This window comes from Xenopus laevis, chromosome 6L (genome assembly GCF_017654675.1).
Source record: "Xenopus laevis strain J_2021 chromosome 6L, Xenopus_laevis_v10.1, whole genome shotgun sequence".
Classification (NCBI taxonomy): domain Eukaryota; kingdom Metazoa; phylum Chordata; class Amphibia; order Anura; family Pipidae; genus Xenopus; species Xenopus laevis.
Genome location: NC_054381.1, coordinates 155,385,031 through 155,405,177, shown reverse-complemented (window position 1 = coordinate 155,405,177; position 20,147 = coordinate 155,385,031). Strand labels below are relative to the sequence as shown.

The 20,147-nt window shown below is 39.7% G+C and overlaps 1 protein-coding gene across 1 annotated transcript in view; it reads left to right on the top strand.

The window, feature by feature from the left end:
- The window catches only part of zfat.L (zinc finger and AT-hook domain containing L homeolog), a 50,517-nt gene extending 34,842 nt beyond the window's left edge, over positions 1-15,675 (top strand). The window contains exons 13-16 of the mRNA XM_018268279.2: positions 4,176-4,294; positions 8,462-8,585; positions 9,301-9,431; positions 15,072-15,675. Coding sequence (XP_018123768.1) covers positions 4,176-4,294; positions 8,462-8,585; positions 9,301-9,431; positions 15,072-15,311 — 614 coding nt within the window. The 3' untranslated portion in view covers positions 15,312-15,675. The remainder of the gene's footprint in view (positions 1-4,175; positions 4,295-8,461; positions 8,586-9,300; positions 9,432-15,071) is intronic.
- Positions 15,676-20,147: the final 4,472 nt, after the last annotated feature.

Here is a 20,147-nt window from a genome sequence, read left to right as displayed (position 1 = left end):
TTAAATCTGTTTTGAAAGAATGTACCGGAATCATGTATACAAAAAAAGAATTAAAATCAGTTGTTTTAAATGTATAAAAATAAAATCTTTGTGAGTTGTAGAGGAATTATCAGGATTCTCTACACATTTATATTCACACCCTCAAGCCAATCTTATCCTTGTGGTGCCATTGGCCAGTATTCCTCTATAGTGGACACCAGTGCAAGACTTTCTTAGGCTGGAGTACTAATGTTAACTGTATCTTCAGCCTCCCTGGAGCCTCCACCCAATCAAGTTCAAAGCACAGTCTTTGGACCGAGAAGATGAGTATGACACAATTTGGAGGCAAAAAAGGCCATTCTCACTTCTAAAAAAAGTAATGGCACGATTTCTAGAATTGTTTTAGTTTCATTATAATCTTTTGTGGGAACAGCATTTTGTGTGGAGCCTCCATCCTCCTCAGCATGATGCCTCTAGTGATGAGTTACAAAGGGACAAAAAGACGTGCAAGTTCATTACACAACTGATGAGCCTTGAGCTATTACCCGTCCCCTAAATTGTCCACCAAAGGATAATGCCGTTAATGATTGTTCTTCGAGAAGCTTTTTTTTTTTTCTCTCCAGAGAACCCAACCGTAATAGTTTTGCTTCCATTCGTTGTACCAAGTTTATTAGGACATATAAGACCATGTCCTAATATGTCCTAATAAACTTTTTGTATTTTTTTTACTTGTTGCTTTATTTTTTGGAGGAACTCGCATTTTTAGTTTTGCTCCTATGTATATGCACCCTTGGACTGGGGGTGAACTGTGAGTATGCCCTCCTGTTTATATTCTATTTTTTGCATTCTCTGCATTTCAGTACTGCTTATATGGGCTGGGTGCACCATTTCTCTTGGTAGTTTAATTGTAGGCACCTATCCCTAGCAGGGCTGCCGTCAGAATTCGCGGGGCCGCGATTTTTATGGGCCCCCCTACCAAGTAAAAAAAAAAAAAAGAAAAAATCATTGGCAGCCACCCTACCAAGTTAAAAAAAAAAAATCAGTTGTGGCCAGGGGCCCCCCAAGTTTAATAAAAACATCAGCGGCCAGGGACCCCCGAGTTAAAAAAAAAACAAAAAAATGGTCAGGGAACCCAAAGTGGATAAAAAACCAGCGGTCAGGGCCCCCAAGTTTAAAAAAAAAACATCAGCGAACAGACCCCTCCCTCCCAACTCGGCTCCTACTTCGGCAGTTCAAGTGGGGCCCGGCTAATCCAGGAAACGCAGAACGGACAGGCCACCCTTAACACATAGAAGCCATCTGGCCCGGGATAATTGTAACCCCCAGTGCCCCCCTTATGGTGGCCCTGATCCCTAGCCTTTCATTGTTGGGACATTGCTCCATAGCTTGGCTCTCCTGAGCTGCTCAGTACAAGTTCTGTAGATTTCAAAGACTTAAATTGAGCTTCAAAGAACATCTGCCATATGACATCACTTAGAGCTGCTCGTGTCATCTTTACTGGAAGTAGCCATCACTCAATCATCTAATTAGATGTGATTACCCAATGGAACAAATTATAAAGAGGCTCCCAACAGTTCCAATATATTTGTCATTTGTTTTGACTGAATGCAGGGTCGGCAAACTTAAAATTGGCCTCAAAATGGGCCTGCTAATTGGATGTGTGTGTAATGCTGGTTAGTCGTGCTGATGTTTAGTTTGGTTTTATGCCCAACTACTTCAATTCACTAATGGATCCCTGTTTAAGCAGAATAGAAGTGCGGCGACTGCTGACGGCATCTTCAATAACCTCCTCTCTGCGCGTTACCTTCCAACCGTATGAGCTACAAGGAAATGAATTTCCCCTGGACTTTAATTTCAATTAAACGGCGCACAGTTATATCTCAGGCCTGATGGCGTGCGGCCATTTGTTTGCTCCTTAATTAAAACCCTCCTTACAAAGGTTGGATCTGTAATTAACGGGCTGCATTGTTTCCATCATTTCAATTCAAAAGCAATATCCAAAGTGATGGCGGAAAATGTGTTGACGTCGCGATGTGATGACTGGAAACACAGTTTTTTGTTTGATTAGAAAAAAAATCTTGGTCATCTGAATCAACCCCCATAATGCAAAACAGCCATAAAATGTACAGTTAGGTCCATTAATCTTTGGACAGAGACAACTTTTTCTAATTTTGGTTCTGTACATGACCACAATGTATTTTAAATGAAACAACTCAGATGCAGTTGAACTGCAGACTTTCAGCTTTAATCCAGTGGGTTGAACAAAAAGATTGCATCAAAATGTGAGGAACTAAAGCCTTTTTTTAACACAATCACTTCATTTCAGGGGCTCAAAAGTAATTGGACAAATGAAAAAACTGAAAATAAAATGTTCATTTCTAATACTTGGTTAAAACCCCTTTGCTGGCAATGACAGGCTGAAGTGTTGAACTCACGGACATCACCAGAGTCTGGGTTTGCTCCTGTTTAATGCTCTGCCAGGCCTTTACTGCAGACTTTCACTTGCTGTTTGTTTGTGGCCTTTAGTCTTCAACAAATGAAATGCAGTTCAATTGGGTTGAGATCAGGTGACTGACTTGGCCATTCAACAATATTCCACTTCTTTGCTTTAATAAACTCCTGGGTTGCTTTGGCTCTATGTTTTGGGTCATTATGAAACACCTCCCAATCAATGTGACTGCATTTAGCTGGATTTGAGCAGACAGTGTCTCTGAACAGCTCAGAATTCATTCTTGTGCTTCTGTCCTGAGTCACATGATGGATAAACACTAGTGTCCCACTGGCAGCCATGCACACCCAAGCCATCACACTGCCTCCCAAATCTTTTATACATCATGTGCAATGCTTTGGATCTTCAGCTCTTCCACATCTTCACCAGACTTTTTTCTTGCCATCATTGTAGTAGATGTTGATCTTGGTTTCATCTGTCCAAAGAATGTTTTTCCAGAACTGTGCTGCCTTTTTTAGATGTTTTTTTAGCAAATTCCAATGTAGCCTTTCTATTCTTGATGCTCATGAGTGGCTTGTACCTTGCAGTGCCCCCTCTGTATTTACTTTCATGCAGTCTTCTCTTTATGGTAGACTTGGATATGGAGACTCTACCTCCTGGAGAGTGTTGTTCACTTGTTTGGCTGTTGTGAAGGGGTTTCTCTTCACCATGGAAATGATTCTGAGATCATCCACCACTGTTGTCTTCCGTGGACGTCCAGGTCTTTTTGCGTTGCTGAGTTCACCAGTGATTTTTTTCTTTCTCGCGATGTACCAAACTGGAGATTTTGCCACTCGAATATTGTAGCAATTTCTCGGATTGGTTTTTTTTCTGTTTTTGCAGCTTAAGGATGACTTGTTTCACCTGCATGGAGAGCTGCTTTGATGTTGTCTGTTCCACATACAAGAACCCCTCCACTCAAATCAACTCCTGGGTTTTTATCTGCTTCATTGATAATGACATAACAAAGGAATTGCCCCACCTGCCCATGAAATAGCCTTTGAGTCAATTGTCCAATTACTTTTGAGCTCCTGAAATGAAGTGATTGTGTTAAAAAAAAGGCTTTAGTTCCTCACATTTTTATGCAATTGTTTTGTTCAACCCACTGAATTAAAGCTGAAAGTCTGCAGTTGAACTGCATCTGAGTTGTTTCATTTAAAATGCATTGTGGTCATGTACAGAACCAAAATTAGAAAAACGTCTCTGTCCAAAGATTCATGGGCCTAACTGTATGTGCGTGTTGTGTAGCTGAAAATGAACATCCTTGTAAGCTGATCAAAGACATCGACAAGAAAGAGGACCGAGAGATTCAGACCCATTGTGACATCACGTTGAATGTACAATTAGTATATTGAAGGTGGTTAGAGTATTACTGCACAATCTTGTGTACATTCTAATTTGCTTTCCAAATTATTTCCTCCTGTGCAACCTCTTCCACTGTCATTCCTGTAGCTGCAATCCCACCCTCGTTTTCCCATACCCCCTATTTTCACTGATTCTTTACTTATTACTTTTTGTAGTCATTTAATTCTCACTGGCATCCCTTTCTTCTTACCCATTATTTTGCTTCATATACATTTATTGCACCCTGACATCCATCTGTTCAAATTACTCTCTTCCTGGTTCTCTATCCATCGACTTTCCGATTTAATCCTCACACCCACAAATTAATAAATCAGGATAATACATCTTTCCTACTTTATTTTAGGGGGCATGAAGTGTCCAGTTTGTAGTTTTGTGTATGGAACCAAGTGGGAGTTCAACAGACATCTGAAGAACAAACATGGCCTTAAGCTGGTGGAAAATGAAGGAGACTCCAAATGGGAGGTACTGAGATTTTCTTATTTTTATTGCAGTTTCATCTGGCGTGTAGTCTTGAACACTGCTTTATTAGACATTTTACACAGGACTAAGGTTTACCTGCAGCTTGCTTTTAGTAGAAGTAGCAGGATTCTTATTGAAAGTTGAGCATAGGACTGGTCAGATATGGGATGACTTTGACGTAGTTGTCCAGCTTAATTATATTGCAATATATGGACAAACAATCCCTGTCATATTTTAGTAGCTTAATGCACAAAATGTCTCAATTTCCTAAATATATTGATAATGTGTGCAGAGGACTCTTCTATTTGTCTGTATACATTTTTTGGTCACCGCCTCATTGCACCCCTGCTTAAAGTTTTAAAAATTAGTGGTGAGCACAGTTTTCCATTTGTTTGATCTCCCTCTGAGCCACCCAGATTGGCCATCTTGTCCCATTCCCTTCTCAATGATGACACTTCTTGGATGGAGTTAATTGCCTGCATAGTTTCGTGTCATCTGTCAGCAAATATACATTGCTTACAATAACCTTCTCCAATCATTAATGAACAAATAAGAAGTAGAAGTAGACCCAGTATAGAACCCAACTCTTCTACAAACAGAGAATGTGCCATTGGCAATCACCCTCATTACAGGATTCTTTAGCTCAGTCATCCCCAACCAGTGGCTCATGAGCAACATGTTCCTCACTAACCCGTTGGATGTTGCTCCCAGTGGCCTAAAAGCAGATGATTATTTTTGAATTCCAGGCTTGGAGGTAAGTTTTGGTTGTACTGCCAAATCGGCTGCCAGTCCACATAGGAGCTATAAAACAGCCAATCAGAGCTTTTATTGGGTACCTCCAGGAACCCTGTTAATGCTTGTGTTGCTCCCCAACTCTTTTGCTACTTAAATGTGGCTCATGAGTAAAATAGGTTGGGGACTCCATTAGCAAGTTTCCTATCCATGTACAAGCAACATAACCAAGACCAACAGACCTTTGTTTAGAAAGCAGTAATTTATGTGGCACTATATTACAAGCTTTGGCAAAATCAAAGTGAATCAGTAGTTTCAGCCCCACTGTCCAACTGCCTACTTAATTCATCATAAAAATCAAGTCAGTTTAATAATGATCTGTCCTTCATAAAGCCATGCTAATTCCTACTTGAAATGCCATGTTCCAGAACATAATCTTTGATGTGGTCCCCAAATAATTTGCCCACCATATTGGGTCTATAATTGCCATGTTGAGATCATAATTTTGCAATATTCAATATTTTCCTCTAGTTAATTAGTGAAAAAAGAGGCCTGGCTAACATTAAGCTAATCTTTCTTGGTTGGGGGTAACAGTAGTTAAATATTTGGGGATAAAATGTTTTGCCCAACAGTTGCCCTTTAAGTGCACTAGAATGTATTTCATCAGGGCCTGTGGTTTTGCTCACATAGCTTTGCTTAAACATTCAAGTACCATATCCAGTGTCTGCCCCTGACTTGTTCTAGCTATTTGGGTTCTACCAAGTGGGTCATAAAATCCGACTCCTCTGTTCTATACACCGAAGAAAAGGACCAATTAAACACCTTGTTCCCCTGTAAACAAAATATCAGAATTTTTAAATGACAAAACACACTCACCTTTTTTAGAGATATACTGTGGTTATTATATTTTGCACGTGAAGCAATCTGTTCCTCATTTTAATTTTTTTTTTCTTCTTTATTCCTTCGTTACAACACAGGGAGGCCCATTTATCAAAGGTCGAATTTCGAATTCATGTGAATTTTTTGAAATTCGAATATATGCACAATTCCATCGGGAGGTTATTTAAGAAAAAATTCGAACGGCTAATATTCGATCAAATGGTTCCGACCCGAAAATTTGAATCGTATTTGATTTGTTTCAAATCAAATTTTTCTCCCCCAAAAAAACTTGAAGGTCAGGAAGGCTATTAACATCTTCAAATGGCTCAACGGACCATTGATTTGTAACAAACTCGTCAGGTTTTCGGTGGCGAATATTCGAATTAGGACTGTTTCCATGGTCGAGGTGTGATAAATCTCACATTACAATTTACATTCAAATAGCGGGATTAAAATTTGAATGTGTGAATTTTTAAATCCAAATTGACTATTCGACCCTTGATAATTCTGCCCCTTAATATTTCTAAAAGACGCATCTTGGCTTTTTAATTTGTAATTATTTTGTTCCCATTGTATGTGCTGGCAGAACTGCTGTTCCAGTTAATATCTGGATAATTAAAATTTCCCATGAAGACTTTTGCCCTAAACTAGCAGCCTATAGTGGCCGAGTCTCTTTTTCTTTACTAATATGGGGCATAGAGACATTCTCTAGAATATTCTTACTTGTTGCCTTATAATTTCTAAATATTCATTTAATAATGGCACCAGCTTTTATATTGTAATAATATCATTTCTGTTTTCAGCCGTTGTATTTCTTGAATATTCAGCTATGTGCCACTGTTGTGCTGCACAAACGGAGAGAAGTCATTTGGCAGTTTAAGTGGCGTATTCTAAATTCATTAGGATTCCTTTGTCAGGTTCCTTAACTTACCCACTTTGAGAGGCAGCCTCCAATGCAGTCTCGGAATTTGACAGATAAAGCTGGTGGGGGCGCAGCCAAATGACCAGAGAGGTTTGATAAATGTGTGTGCTGTCACGTTCTTGTCGCATGAGATGCGGAAGCTCCTGTAGTAGGCAGAATGAAATAACAAAGATTAATAGGAGAATTATCTTGGCTCTACATTGGACGTCAGCAAGAGTTTGTGTCCGAGGAGTAATATAAAGTTATTTGTATTCATTCAGAGCTAGGAATTAGTCTATGGCAACTGTCCTATATTTTTTCCTTTTGTACAGTCAACCTTCTCTCAAAAAGTGAATCCCAAGACCAGTGTCGGACTGGCCCACCGGAATACCAAGAAAACTCCCGGTGGGCCCAGGTGTCAGTGGGCCCCCTTGCATCTAAACATTTGGCAAATATCATGGTCTTTCCATATTTCTTTATGGTAAAATGGCTCAATAATGGAAGGATAGTATAATAATAATAATAATAAATTATAGTAAGTAGATCTAAAAGACTAGGAGAATAAAGAGGTTGACTTCATAGAGGAGGAATAATAGTTTGGAAAATGGGCCCATGGTCACAGTTTACCAGTGGGACCCTCATCTAAAGTTTTCTGGTGGCTCCCTGGCATTCCAGTCCGACACTGCCCAAGCTTTACTGGGCCACCCCATAACTGGGACACTGGGGAGACAGCAGACTGCACCCAAAGGGAACTACATAGTAACATAGTAAATTAGGTTGAAAAAAGACACCCGTCCATCAAGTTCAACCTTTTTAAGTCTATATATAACCTGCCTAACTGCCAGTTGATCCAGAGGAAGGCAAACCCCATTTAAAGCCTCTCCAATTTGCCTCAGAGGGGGAAAAATTCCTTCCTGACTCCAAGATGCAATGGGACCAGTCCCTGGATCAACTTGTACTATGAGTTATCTTCCATATCCCTGTATTCCCTCACTTGGAGGAGGAAAAGGCAACGGGAGCTTTAAAAAGATTTCAACATAGCAGTCTGAAATTCCCCCAAAAAATCAATTATCCATCAAGGTGCAAACGTGCCTATAGCAATTCATGAAGCTGCACCCACCAATCTTTCTATGTACAGACGGAGGCATTAATGCACCTGGCAGAGGGCCCAAGCTCTTGGTTGGAATAAAAGAACATCTGCGCGACCATAGCAATGAATATTGATCGGCATATTCTTTCCCTCCTTGTTCTGTATTTACTCCAGAACTGTTACAGTTGGCTTGCTCTTGTCTTAGGAAATTGAAAAGTAATATGCCCTTGTTATATGAATTCAGGATGCACCAAATCCACTTTTAGATTCAGCCGAATCCCTGAACCCTTCATGAAAGATTTGGTTGAACAGCGAACCACATCCTAATTTGCATATGCAAATTAGGGCCAGGAAAAGAAAAAGGGGCAACACATTTTTTTACTTCCTTGTTTTGTGACAAAAAGTTGCGCGATTAGTATTTCGTTTGGCCGGGCACAAAGATTCAGCGAATCCAAATTGTGCTAAAAAAGGCAAAATCACGAACAGAATCCTGGATTCGGTGCATCCCTAATATGAATAGTCAAAGTCAATGGAATATTTTATTTGCCGAGTGTGTTTAATATTACAGTCCCTTGAAATGACAGAGGAGACCTGCACCCAGTACCTTCATATCACGGATACAGAAGCCGATGTTCAAGGTACAGAAGCGGCGGTGGCAGCTCTCCAAGACCTCCGATATACCTCAGATACCAGTAAGTGACGAGTCCTGCCTCCTTAATTAGTACTGAAGAGATAACAAGTAAAAAAAGCAATGCTTACTGCTTTGTTCAGCAGTTTAGAAAACATTTTTTAGCAGAAAAAAATGGCCATTTTTGGCGAATGTTTTGTTTGAGTGCACAGGCAGCAGAGCTTCTAGAAGAACCAGCACCACCAAACGTACAAGTTGCTCTATCAAAGTTTCTTCTGCCCCTTATAATCAGTATGGCCTCCCTCATATGCCAATGCACCTCTTCAATAACGAATCTGCCAAATCATAATACGAAGCAGAACAAATAAAGTCGTATCCTACGAGTCCGTTACAATTTCCGGAATTAAAAGATAAAGAGAGATCAAGCCCGAATTCTGAATGTTATTTGTTTTCCCCGTTAGCAAACTGCTGTCAAAAAACAGTTGTTTTGCATGTCGGTAGAGCCGCAGATGGCATCGCAGATGGCGACTATGGAGAATAGTAGGGGGGGGAGAGTGGCATTATAAACTTACTAGCACAGTCCTAGCAAAAAAAACTTTTCTTTTTAATTTTATTTTCATTAATTATGAAGTTGCTAATAAACTCATAAAAGAAGCAGTCATTTCCCTTTACGTCCTCCCTTAAAAAAAAATATAATGACTGTACGAAATCCACGAGGGCAATTAGACGCGGCTTTTGCTGACGTTGCCTGAATATTTTTTATTGTTTTTCCTGGGTAGGTGAAAAACTTGACCCCGCGGCTGTAAACATACTCCAGCAAATCATCGAGCTGGGCGCGGAGACCCACGACGCAGCAGCTGTCGCCTCCGTAGTTGCCATGGCACCCGGAACCGTTACAGTGGTTGAACAGGTGAGATCATTACAGTGCCGGCTCCTGGGAACATTGTGCGTTATTGCCTAATAAAGGTTCTCTGACGTGTGTGTGTGCACTCCAGGGTTATTTCTTATTCAGAATTGGAAAACAGTTTTATTTACCTTCTGCCAGTTTAACTCTACTTTCCCACCACCTTCATGCTCAGTGTCACATCCGACAAGGTTTCATGGTCTTCTTTCATATCGAACGTTCTACTTTTTACATGATCTACTTTTATTCCTCATATACAAATAAGTTCTCATCTTCTTTTAGCTATCACCCACATTTTTATTTCTACAACCATTTTTAAATGTGGATATAGCCCAAGGATGCCCAACTTGTAGCCTTCTAACTATTGTACAGAAATACATTACGTGGCCAAAAGTATGTTGACGCCTCTTCAACTCATTGGAATTGATAATAGAAAAGTAAACCCCCCCCCCCCACTGCTAAAAGCCCCCATTTGCCACCCTCCACTGGCCCCACTCCCTGTTTCCTCCCACATAGTGTTCTATTAGGAAAAGTGACCCGGGCAGCAACACTGCCTTTAAGAATGGCTTGGATTATTTATTGGACAGACATAATATCAAAGGCTATTGTGATACTAAGCTCTATAGTTTGTATAGGTATAGGTATATAGAATTTAATTAAAAGTAGGGAGGGGTGTGTGTATGGGGCTGGGTTTTCATTTGGAGGGGTTGAACTTGATGGACTTTGTCTTTTTTCAACCCTATGTAACTATGTAACTGACCTAGTAGCGGATTCAGGGGCACCATGTTCGTTAGCTTCAGTATCTTATTATTATTATTATTAACATGTATTTATATATCGCCAACATATTGCGTAGCACTGTAAAGTAACTGTGATTATACAACTAAATCACATGAATTACAGTATATACATAGAACATATGGAGTTACATACATCACAATCAATACCGGTACAAAAGGTGAGCAAGGCCCTATGCAGAAAGAGCTTCCACTCTAAAGGGAAGGGAGTAATACACAAGGTGTGGGAGTGGGCAAGATCGAATTAAGTGGGTGAGAAATGTGGTACTGAATGTGGTAGTTAAGCAGAGTGAGGGTAGGCTTCTCAGAAGAAGTGCGTTTTAAGAGATTTCTTGAAAGCAGAAAGGTTGGGAGAAAGTCAGACAGACCGTGGGAGAGAGTTCCAGAGGAGGGAGGCAGCTCTTGCAAAGTCTTGAATGTGAGGAGGTAATGAGAGAAGAGTTGAGTAGCAGGTCAGTAGAGGAGCATAGTAAGCGTTTGGGTGAGTATTTGGAGATGCGAGATGTAGGGTGGGGCAGAGTTATGAAGTGCTTTGAATGTCAGGGTCATTAATTTGATTCTGATAGGTAGCGGAAGGCAGTGCAGGGATTGACAGAATGGCGAGGCAGAGGATTCCTCTTCTTTCTGTTTGGTAATTTACGGAGCTTTCTGGCTCCAACTGTGCATGCACCAAAAGCTTAAGTATTGGTGCTCATATCACGAGGAAATCTGAAGCTACCGAACATGGCGCCCCTAAGCTCCGCTGCACTACTCTGCGTATATAGGTCAGAATGGCTGCCCGGATCACTTTTTCTAATAATAGTGGAGCAGTGGAGGGTGGTGAATGAGGGCTTTTAGCCACATACATCTTTGCAAACATAGGTGCAACTGCGTCACTCAATGCTGTGCTTTCTAATTTGTGGCAAGAGTTTGGGGAAGAGTTTTTCATGTTTTAGCACTATAATGTTCATAAGTACAAAACAAGGTCTTGAATGGGGTTTCTAAGCAAGGAGTGGAAGAACTTGATTGGCCTGCACAGTGCCCTGACCTCAGCCCAACTGAGTAGGATATATTGAAAGGCTGGTGCAAACCAGGTCTGACCCAACATCAGTGCCAAATTGAGGCAAACCACATCCACCATCTTTTAGAAGGTTTCTCAGAAGAGCATTGCTGAACCAAATGATGCTAGCAACCTAGGCACATCCCCATACACTTAATTGCCCTCATGCCCGCCCCTGTCAGGTGGGGTATTAATGTTATTGGTCAGCTGACCCAGGGATTTCTGAAATAGTTGAATAGAGCTGGATTCAAGGGGCCATGGATCACGATGGCTCACTATCCGATTGCCTAGGAAAGTACAGACGGGCCGGAGCTAACACCTACAGAAATGTAGAAGGTAAAGGCTGTTAAAGCAGCAATGAGATGTCCAACTTCATATTCATACTCTTGTATTTGTAATGAAATGTTGGACAGGCAAGCCTTTGCATACTTTTGGCAGTATATAGCATAATATAACAAAATCCAGAACGTAGTTTGGCAAACCCAACTGAACATCTCAGGGATGGATTTTAATGCAGACTATAAGCCAAGCGTGATCCTTAAAGGGATACTGTCATGGGAAAAAAAAATTTTTTCAAAATGAATCCGTTAATAGTGCTGCTCCAGCAGAATTCTGCACTGAAATCCATTTCTCAAAAGAGCAAACAGTTTTTTTTATATTCAATTTTGAAATCTGACATGGGGCTAGACATTTTGTCAATTACCCAGCTGCCCTATGTCATGTGACATGTGCCTGCACTTCAGGAGAGAAATGCTTTCTGGCATGCTGCTGTTTTTCCTTCTCAATGTAACTGAATGTGTCTCAGTGGGACATGGGTTTTTACTATTGAGTGTTGTTCTTAGATCTACCAGGCAGCTGTTATCTTGTGTTAGGGAGCTGTTACCTGGTTACCTTCCCATTGTTCTTTTGTTTGGCTGCTGGGGGGAAAAGGGAGGGGGGTGATATCACTCCAACTTGCAGTACAGCAGTAAAGAGTGATTGAAGTTTATCAGAACACAAGTCACATGACTTGGGGCAGCTGGGAAATTGACAAAATGTCTAGCCCCATGTCAAATTTCAAAATTGAATATAAAAAAATCTGTTTGCTCTTTTGAAAAATGGATTCCAGTGCAGAATTCTGCTGGAGCAGCACTGTTAACTGATTCATTTTGAAAAAATGTTTTTTTCCCATGACAGTATCCCTTTAACATCAGTGCCCAGTAGTGTGGGCAACTCTAAATGCTGATTACTCATTCTTGGAGACCTTCAAGCAAAACAGGCTGATGTCCCTGGTCTTCAGATCACTGGTCACCACTCAATAGCTTGATGGCTTCCTGAAGAAACGTCATTTATAAAAATTGTTTTATATATATTGGGATATTCTTTGGCAAAAGTTTGAACAACTCTAGAATCATCGTTAAAAACAGAGCCTAGCAGGATGGAAGGAACTACTTTCAGTCTTCAAATTCCGGCCTGGATATCTGGGATACTTTTATGAATGCTCTGGCTTTTGTACTACAGTATAGTGGTGTTTTATTAATCAAGCCCTGTAGAAAAAGATCTCATTATACATTATTTATTGGCTTAAAACTTGGCAAATGTCTATGTGCATGAAAATTAGTCATTCTGTTTGTTTACAAACTGTTATTGTGACAGCAGTGCATGGCTAAGGGCAATAATTCAGTGTACTCGTTCCAACACAAGCAGATCCGCAGCTTCAGTAGTTGAAAGAAATGTGAGTGTTTGATTTTGCCGAGTGATGTTTCAATAAAATGTCAAACTTGTTTCATTCCCCCCCCCCCCCGAGTATGAACTTGAGCTGTGGCTTTCTTTTCTTTTAAACATATTCCTTGTATTAAGCTGAATGGAGATGCCAAATAGTCGAATGGAAGCTGAGTGGAGCCTTTCCCCTTTCTATTCTCCAGCAGAGGGGACTGTGCCAGAGGCTTTTATATAAGAACGGAAATGGAAATTTTTCTGAGGCATCGTCGTGTAAACGTCAACTTTTGAAATGCAAATGCTCATACATAACTGTCATTTATCTGACAAGAAAAGCAAAGGAATAAAGATAACTGTCTCAAAGCTGACATTTGGAAACATAATTCTCATAGGAAATTGTGTTAATCATTTATATTTCCATGAAAGGGCAGAAGAAAACAACAAGAGCTGAAGGATTAATAAGTGGCTTTTTTTTTTAAATAAAACAAAAAAGGAATAACATTATTTGCAAATGATTGTAAAGAGAGAACACATACTCCAAGAGGGTCAGTCTGTTTTGGGGATCATTGATCATGCAGGATTCCTTCAGTCATCCCTTGGTTGGGTCATTGAACATGCAGGATTCCTTCAGTCATCCCTTGGTTGGGTCATTGATCATGCAGGATCCCTTCAGTCATCCTTTGGTTGGGTCATTGATCATGCAGGATTCCTTCAGTCATCTCTTGGTTGGGTCATTGAACATGCAGGATTCCTTCAGTCATCTCTTGGTTGGGTCATTGATCATGCAGGATTCCTTCAGTCATCTCTTGGTTGGGTCATTGAACATGCAGGATTCCTTTAGTCATCCCTTGGTTGGGTCGTTGATCATGCAGGATTCCTTCAGTCATCCTTTGGTTGAGTCATTAATCATGAAAAATTCTTTGTCATCCCTTGGTAGTAATTACCAAAAGTGTGTAAAAGTCAGTTGGACACTAGGTTTTCCAATAACAAGGAAATGTGTCCATGTGCCCACTTAACTATTTTGGGCATTCAAAAATGTGGGTATATCAGTTTTGGACATGCCTAGTGTGAAGCACAGCGCTTGTTGGTCTACTCTTCATGCAATTCTATGATCAAGCGCTCTTTGTTCCTTAACATTTATCTAGTGCTGGTCAGTCTTGGTTTGAAGAAAATCAGTTTGTTTTCTGCTCTTTGGGCTATAACCAGGTCCAGACTGAGATTCAAAATAGGACATGACATTTCTGCTGGACAAAGGCCCAAACAGGCCCCGTAAGGCCAACATTTACTTAATACCTATGGCTAAAGTCTACTGATGGCTAGTCTGGGCTTGATTTTGACACACAGTATCGCCTTGTCGCACCTCCTGTTGAATTGGCTTCTGCTGCCGACCTGGTCTTATACTATGGTGGTCTTTACTTTAAACCCTGGGATTGCTACCATTGCAGTCAATAAATAATATAGAATGGTTAACTACACAATCATCCTAAACGTATAGAGGGCAAGGTGTGTTGAATGAGCAGAAGCACAGTACCACAACATCTGAATGTACAGAATCAGGGGTTCTACTCCCATGAGGAGAGTTGGGAAATTTGCCTCAGACGGCAGCAGCCCCCAAGTCGCGGCAAAAACCTGTTCCTGGCAACTATAAGAGCTGAATTTCCAGGTTATTAAAATGGAAATTCAGTTCTTCTAGTGCCGGGAGTGCAATTGTGCAAGAACGGTAAGTGAGCTGGGGGGCGGCATCAAGGGAGCTGGGCAGTGGCAGAGAATCAGCCCTGTACAGAATGAGGAACCACAGATATTCTGTGAGGGCTCAGTAAGTGGTACATGCAGAATGATGAATAAAATATGTACCTGCCCAAAAAGAGGGCTAGAGGGGTGTGTGGTACATACAGAATGAGGCAGACAAAGATGGAGTTGAGTTGTATTTGTAGTTGTTACTACACATCTACCCTGTAGACAGAGTTATGGTAAATGGTTTATCTATAATGAGAAGTCACAGATATTCCCTTCCAAGACTGATACCCAGGTCAAGAATTTTCTTTTGCCTTGGATTGTTTAGCAGAACAGACGGGTTACCTTGTATAATCCCTTCCTACATATTTGTTTTAGGTGACGGAGGAGGAGCGCACGACCAATCACACAGTAATGATCCAGGAGGCCTTGCAGCAAGCGTCTGTGGGCTTAAGTGAACAGCATCACTTGGTGGTTTCAGCAGATGACGTTGAAGGGATCGAGACTGTTACAGTCTATACTCAAGGGGAAGAGGCCTCGGAGTTCATTGTGTATGTCCAGGAGGCTATGCAGCCAGTGGGAGACGGGACCATGGAACACATCTTGCAAGAGATCTGAAGGACTTACCCTAACACTGAATGATGCTACATTTGTTACAAATTTTGTATACTTACTTGTAAAGTCCCTCCCCACCTTTTTTTTTTTTTTTTCTTAAGAAAAAAAAAAACAAAAAACTTTTTTTTTCCCAAGAAGAATTTGCCACATATTATATACCTGCCCTTGAAGGACTCTTTTTTTCATATAAAATGTCCTTATTTCCAGCAATAAATGCAGAACATCATTTTATTCTTAATTCACACAAAACTGTTCAAACCTCCACCTGTCTCCCCACTGCGTCCAGCCAATCAATCACTCATCACCAGGTCATGTGACTTTGTTCTCATAATAACATTACAATAAAAACAGCTCAGCTTTGATGTGAGTAAGGCTAGGAGTCACTGTCCTGGTTCATCACTAGGGACTTGGGGATAGGCTACTTGGGGTTCAGCAACTGTTGTGTAATAACATCTTCCAGCAGCCACAGCACCAACCACAGTGTGCCGTATGATGTTCTGAAGCCACAGGAGAGCAACAAGTAGATGATGACTTACTTCAGTCTATAGAGCACATAAATCATTGTACTGATTGGAGACAACCAGTTAAAAACTCAAATTATAACTTCAAATCAAGTATTTATTGAGCTAAAAATTCTCAAATCTAACACTTTTAGCATTTAAAAGCTTGCAAGGTCATGTAAAAGTCAATGGGGGCAAAATGTAAACTATTACATTTGAGTTTTTGAAGGGTTTTTTTTCTTGAGCACAAACTCGGGTATTCAAGATTTTTTCAAGAATTTTGTTTGAAATTTTTTTATATTCTGATTTTTTTAATAAATTAGATCACATTTGTGTGTTTTTAAATGGTGAGTTTATTTGATGTAGAAAAAAACCTCTACATAAATTAGATTATTAAAAAAATGGACTTTAGAATTAGCATTGAGCAATGTAATAAGGAAAAATACTACCTCAACACTTATTATATAAGAAAGAAATTGACTGGTCTCAAGAAAGGCCCCATGACTGAATGCAAAGCTGGCAGGTTCATTGACCACTCTTGGGCGTTTAAGCCCGCCCCCACTGATTGACAGAAGACTTAAAGGGGTTGCTCACCTTTTGATCAACTTTTAGTATGATGTAGAGAGGGATATTCTGAGACAATGTGCAATTGGTTTTCTTCTTTTATTATTTGTGTTTTTTGAGTTATTTAGTCTTTTATTCAGTAGCTCTCCAGTTTGCAATTGCAGCCATCTGTTTGCTAGGGTCCTAATAACCCTAGCAACCATGCATAGGTTCAATAAGAGACAGGAATGTGAATAGGGTAGGGCCTTAATAGAAACATGAGTAATAAAAAGCAACAATTACAATATGTATAGCCTTACAAAGCATTTGTTTGTTAGATGAGGTCAGTGACCCCTGTTTGAACGCTGGAAAAAGTCAGAAGAAGAAGGCAAATAATTTAAAAATTATAAAAAAGAAAAAAATTAAAGTCAATTAAAAAGTTGCTTAGAATGGACCATTTTATAACATATTAAATTTAGCTTAAAGGTAAACCACCCCTTTAAGGTAGACATTGTGTCTATGTCAATAGCAGGTGCCAGATACAGTCGGTGACATTCACTGACTTTGATGATGCAATGGCCACTTAAAGGAACACTTCGCTTTAACAAAAATACATCATTATCAAACAGTATACGGCACATAATGAATTTTTCCATTGCTTTCTCCTTTGTATTTTCTGCCGTTCGGGTTCTAAAAATGAATTTGTTTCATTTTCCTCCCTCTCAAGTCACCTCAGTAAGGTTGCCATCTTTCTCCATGATATTATTTTTATTGATACATTTCTCAGTATCAGAGACTTGTCGGCAGCTAATGAATCAACTGTAGCAGTGACGGACTTTCATTACTGGAAATGTATCAACTAATGTATTAAATTGCAACAAAATTGATCAGACTTTTTGAGATCAATCGAAACTTTTTTTTTTTTGAATTGGTCATCCTATAAAATGCAAACAAATAAAATTCACGATTTCTACAGTATTCGAGTTTCATGAAGGTGAACTGCCGTTTTTAATTCTGCTTTTTGTACCTTGAGCATAGATTATGTAGAAATGTGTTAAATTTAATCTAATTCAATTTTTTTAAATGTTAAGTTTATATTTAAAAATTAAAATTAAATTATACAAAATGAATTAAACATTTTATGAAAAAATGGATTCAAAATCAAAGAAAAATGTAATAAAAAATTGAGTAGAAATTTGCTATGAAGGATGTTTAATAAACTAGGATAGTGTAATTCCTTGCTTCAACTACTCCCAAGCCTTGATCGATAACACCAGTTATATTTAGATGATCATAAAAGGGATTATTCACCTTTGAGTTCACTTTTAGGGGCATATTTATTAAGGTTCCAGTTGTGTTTTCCACTAAAATGTGAGTTTTTGAGTTAATTTTTTGGGTCAAAACTCAATTTTTTTTTTTTTTAAAAAAACGTACATTTTTCAAGGTTTTATACCTCGACCCTAGAAATAGCTTGAACCCTAAAATACACCATCTAAAACCTGTCGAGGTCATGTAGGAGTCAATGACAGAGGTCCCTTGAACCATTTGAAGATGTTAATAGCCTTCATGATCGGTTTTTGGTGGGGTTTGCCTGAAAACGTGAATAATTTAAGCAATACAAGTTTTTCCCTTTACTTGAGTTTAATTGATTCCGCAACTCGAACTCACAGAATAAAGTTTTTTCCATTTAAGTTTTTCTTAGGAAACCATTTGAGTTGTGAGTTCATTTGAGTTCATTCGAGGTATGAAAGACTCTAACATTCGACCTTTGTTAAATAACCCATTCGTTTGATGTTCAACAATGTGCAATTGGTTATTATTTGTGGTTTTTGAGTTATTTAGCTTTTTATTCAGCAGCTCTCCAGTTTGCAATTTCAGCAGTCTGGTTGCTAGGGTCCTAATTAACCTAGCAACATGCACTGATTTGAACAGGAGGAGCAATTTTCTGTCTTGCAACAACTGCGCATGCACCGAAACTCACGAAAATTGCTGAATCGCTGGTCTGATTATGGAGATCACCAAAGCGACTGAAGCTGGTGCCCTCGAACTCCGATACCTGAATCTGCACCGATGGGTAAGTAAAACTTTAGGTGCATTTGCCCCGGGTAACCCTTAGGCAGGAGGGAGGGGGGTCTATCTACGGTATGGGGATAGGGGGTTTTTACCTTTAGAGTTTAGTTCTCCTTTAAATGTGAACCACCCCTTTAACATCAAACCATTTCTTATTCTTTTAAGCCCAGTCACTAATCTCCGCTGTTGTTATATAATAATATAATAATAATAACTAAAGTGATGTGCCGTACCCACTTGGGAGCCACAGCCGAGTATATTGATGACAGTTTAGAGCTGAACTCCTTCACTGTTCCTGCAACCACCCAACCACTGAATTGAATCCCGTCCTATGGAAGACATGGTTAAAGGCTGAAGTCTCATAGATCAATGTCGTACATTCCTACAGTAATTTGAGGCATGACTGCATTTTATTACATATCTCCCTTTGCAATTCTTACTGATCGCTCAAGCAATTGCCCAGCAGTCACGTAAGTGCCGTATGGTTTTGCAGCACTCAACGGTATAAAATATAATTAGTGTGAACTTGGGGGAAAAAATAGATTTTCTTGGGCATGGAATCAAGGGGGGCTACTAGATAGTTGTGCTTTGAACACCATTAAAGTGTTGCTGCTTTTTTACCTTGTACAGCATTCCTTTCCTCCACCATTTCTATAGAAACCTACATTACATGGGCTTGTGTGTTCTGCCTGTGAAAGCTCAGCACAATTTTATCTATTATATGACCTAAGGAATGTAGAAGAAGACTATAGAAATGTTGGAATAAAGGAACGCTACAAGGTATCCAGAATGCTTGGGACCTGACATTTTCCAGATAATGAATCCCTAATGTACATTGCAAGTTATTCATTCTAAATTTTGTTTTTAAACCAAATAATTGGTGTGTAGGCAGTTGTCTCAGGTCATTGTGCCTGATCTTGTGCTTTCAGAAAGAGCCAGAACTTCACAATGGAAATACTCTCAGATAAGCTATTGTTTCTCCCACTCAATGTAACTGTAGAAGTTGAGACTTGGCTTAGTCGGACTTGGATTTTTGCTAATGAGTGTTGTTCTCATATCTACCACTAGGTGGAGAATATTTTTAGCATTGCAGATGTCAGGGTTGAACACACAAAGACTGTGTGTGGCTTTATCTAGAAGCAAAATCAATAAATAAATAGTCCAAAGATAAATAAACTGAAAAAATAGTAGAACTAATGAAATGGTTTCTCACCAAGACAACGTCCAAAGGTTGCCGATCAATTTGTCCAATATGCAAAAAATCCAGGAAGAGTGAGGCCCATTTCCATGTAAAGCAGTAGCTCAAGTCTTGATAAATTTATAAAGGCTTTATTAGGACATGCATAGGAATAAAGCATTTAGTGCCTGTGTGGGCACTTACTCATAGGCTGCTAACTGGTTACCTTCCCATTGTTCTGTTGATAGGCTGCTGGGGGAAGGTGGGGGGTGATATCATTCCGACTTGCTGTAAAGAGTGACTGGAGTTTATCAGAGCACAAGTCACATGACTGGGGGCACCTGGGAAACTAACAACATGTCTAGCCCTATATCCAGTTTTAAAATTAAATATAAAAAATTCAGTTTGCACTTTTGAAACAGATTTCAATCTAGGATTCTGCTGGTGGTGCTCTATCAACTAATGCATTTTGTAAAAAAAAAAAACAGAACTTTAGCTTCTAGCTACCACAGGTAGAACCGATAACCGAAAAGACTGAATCCCAAACTT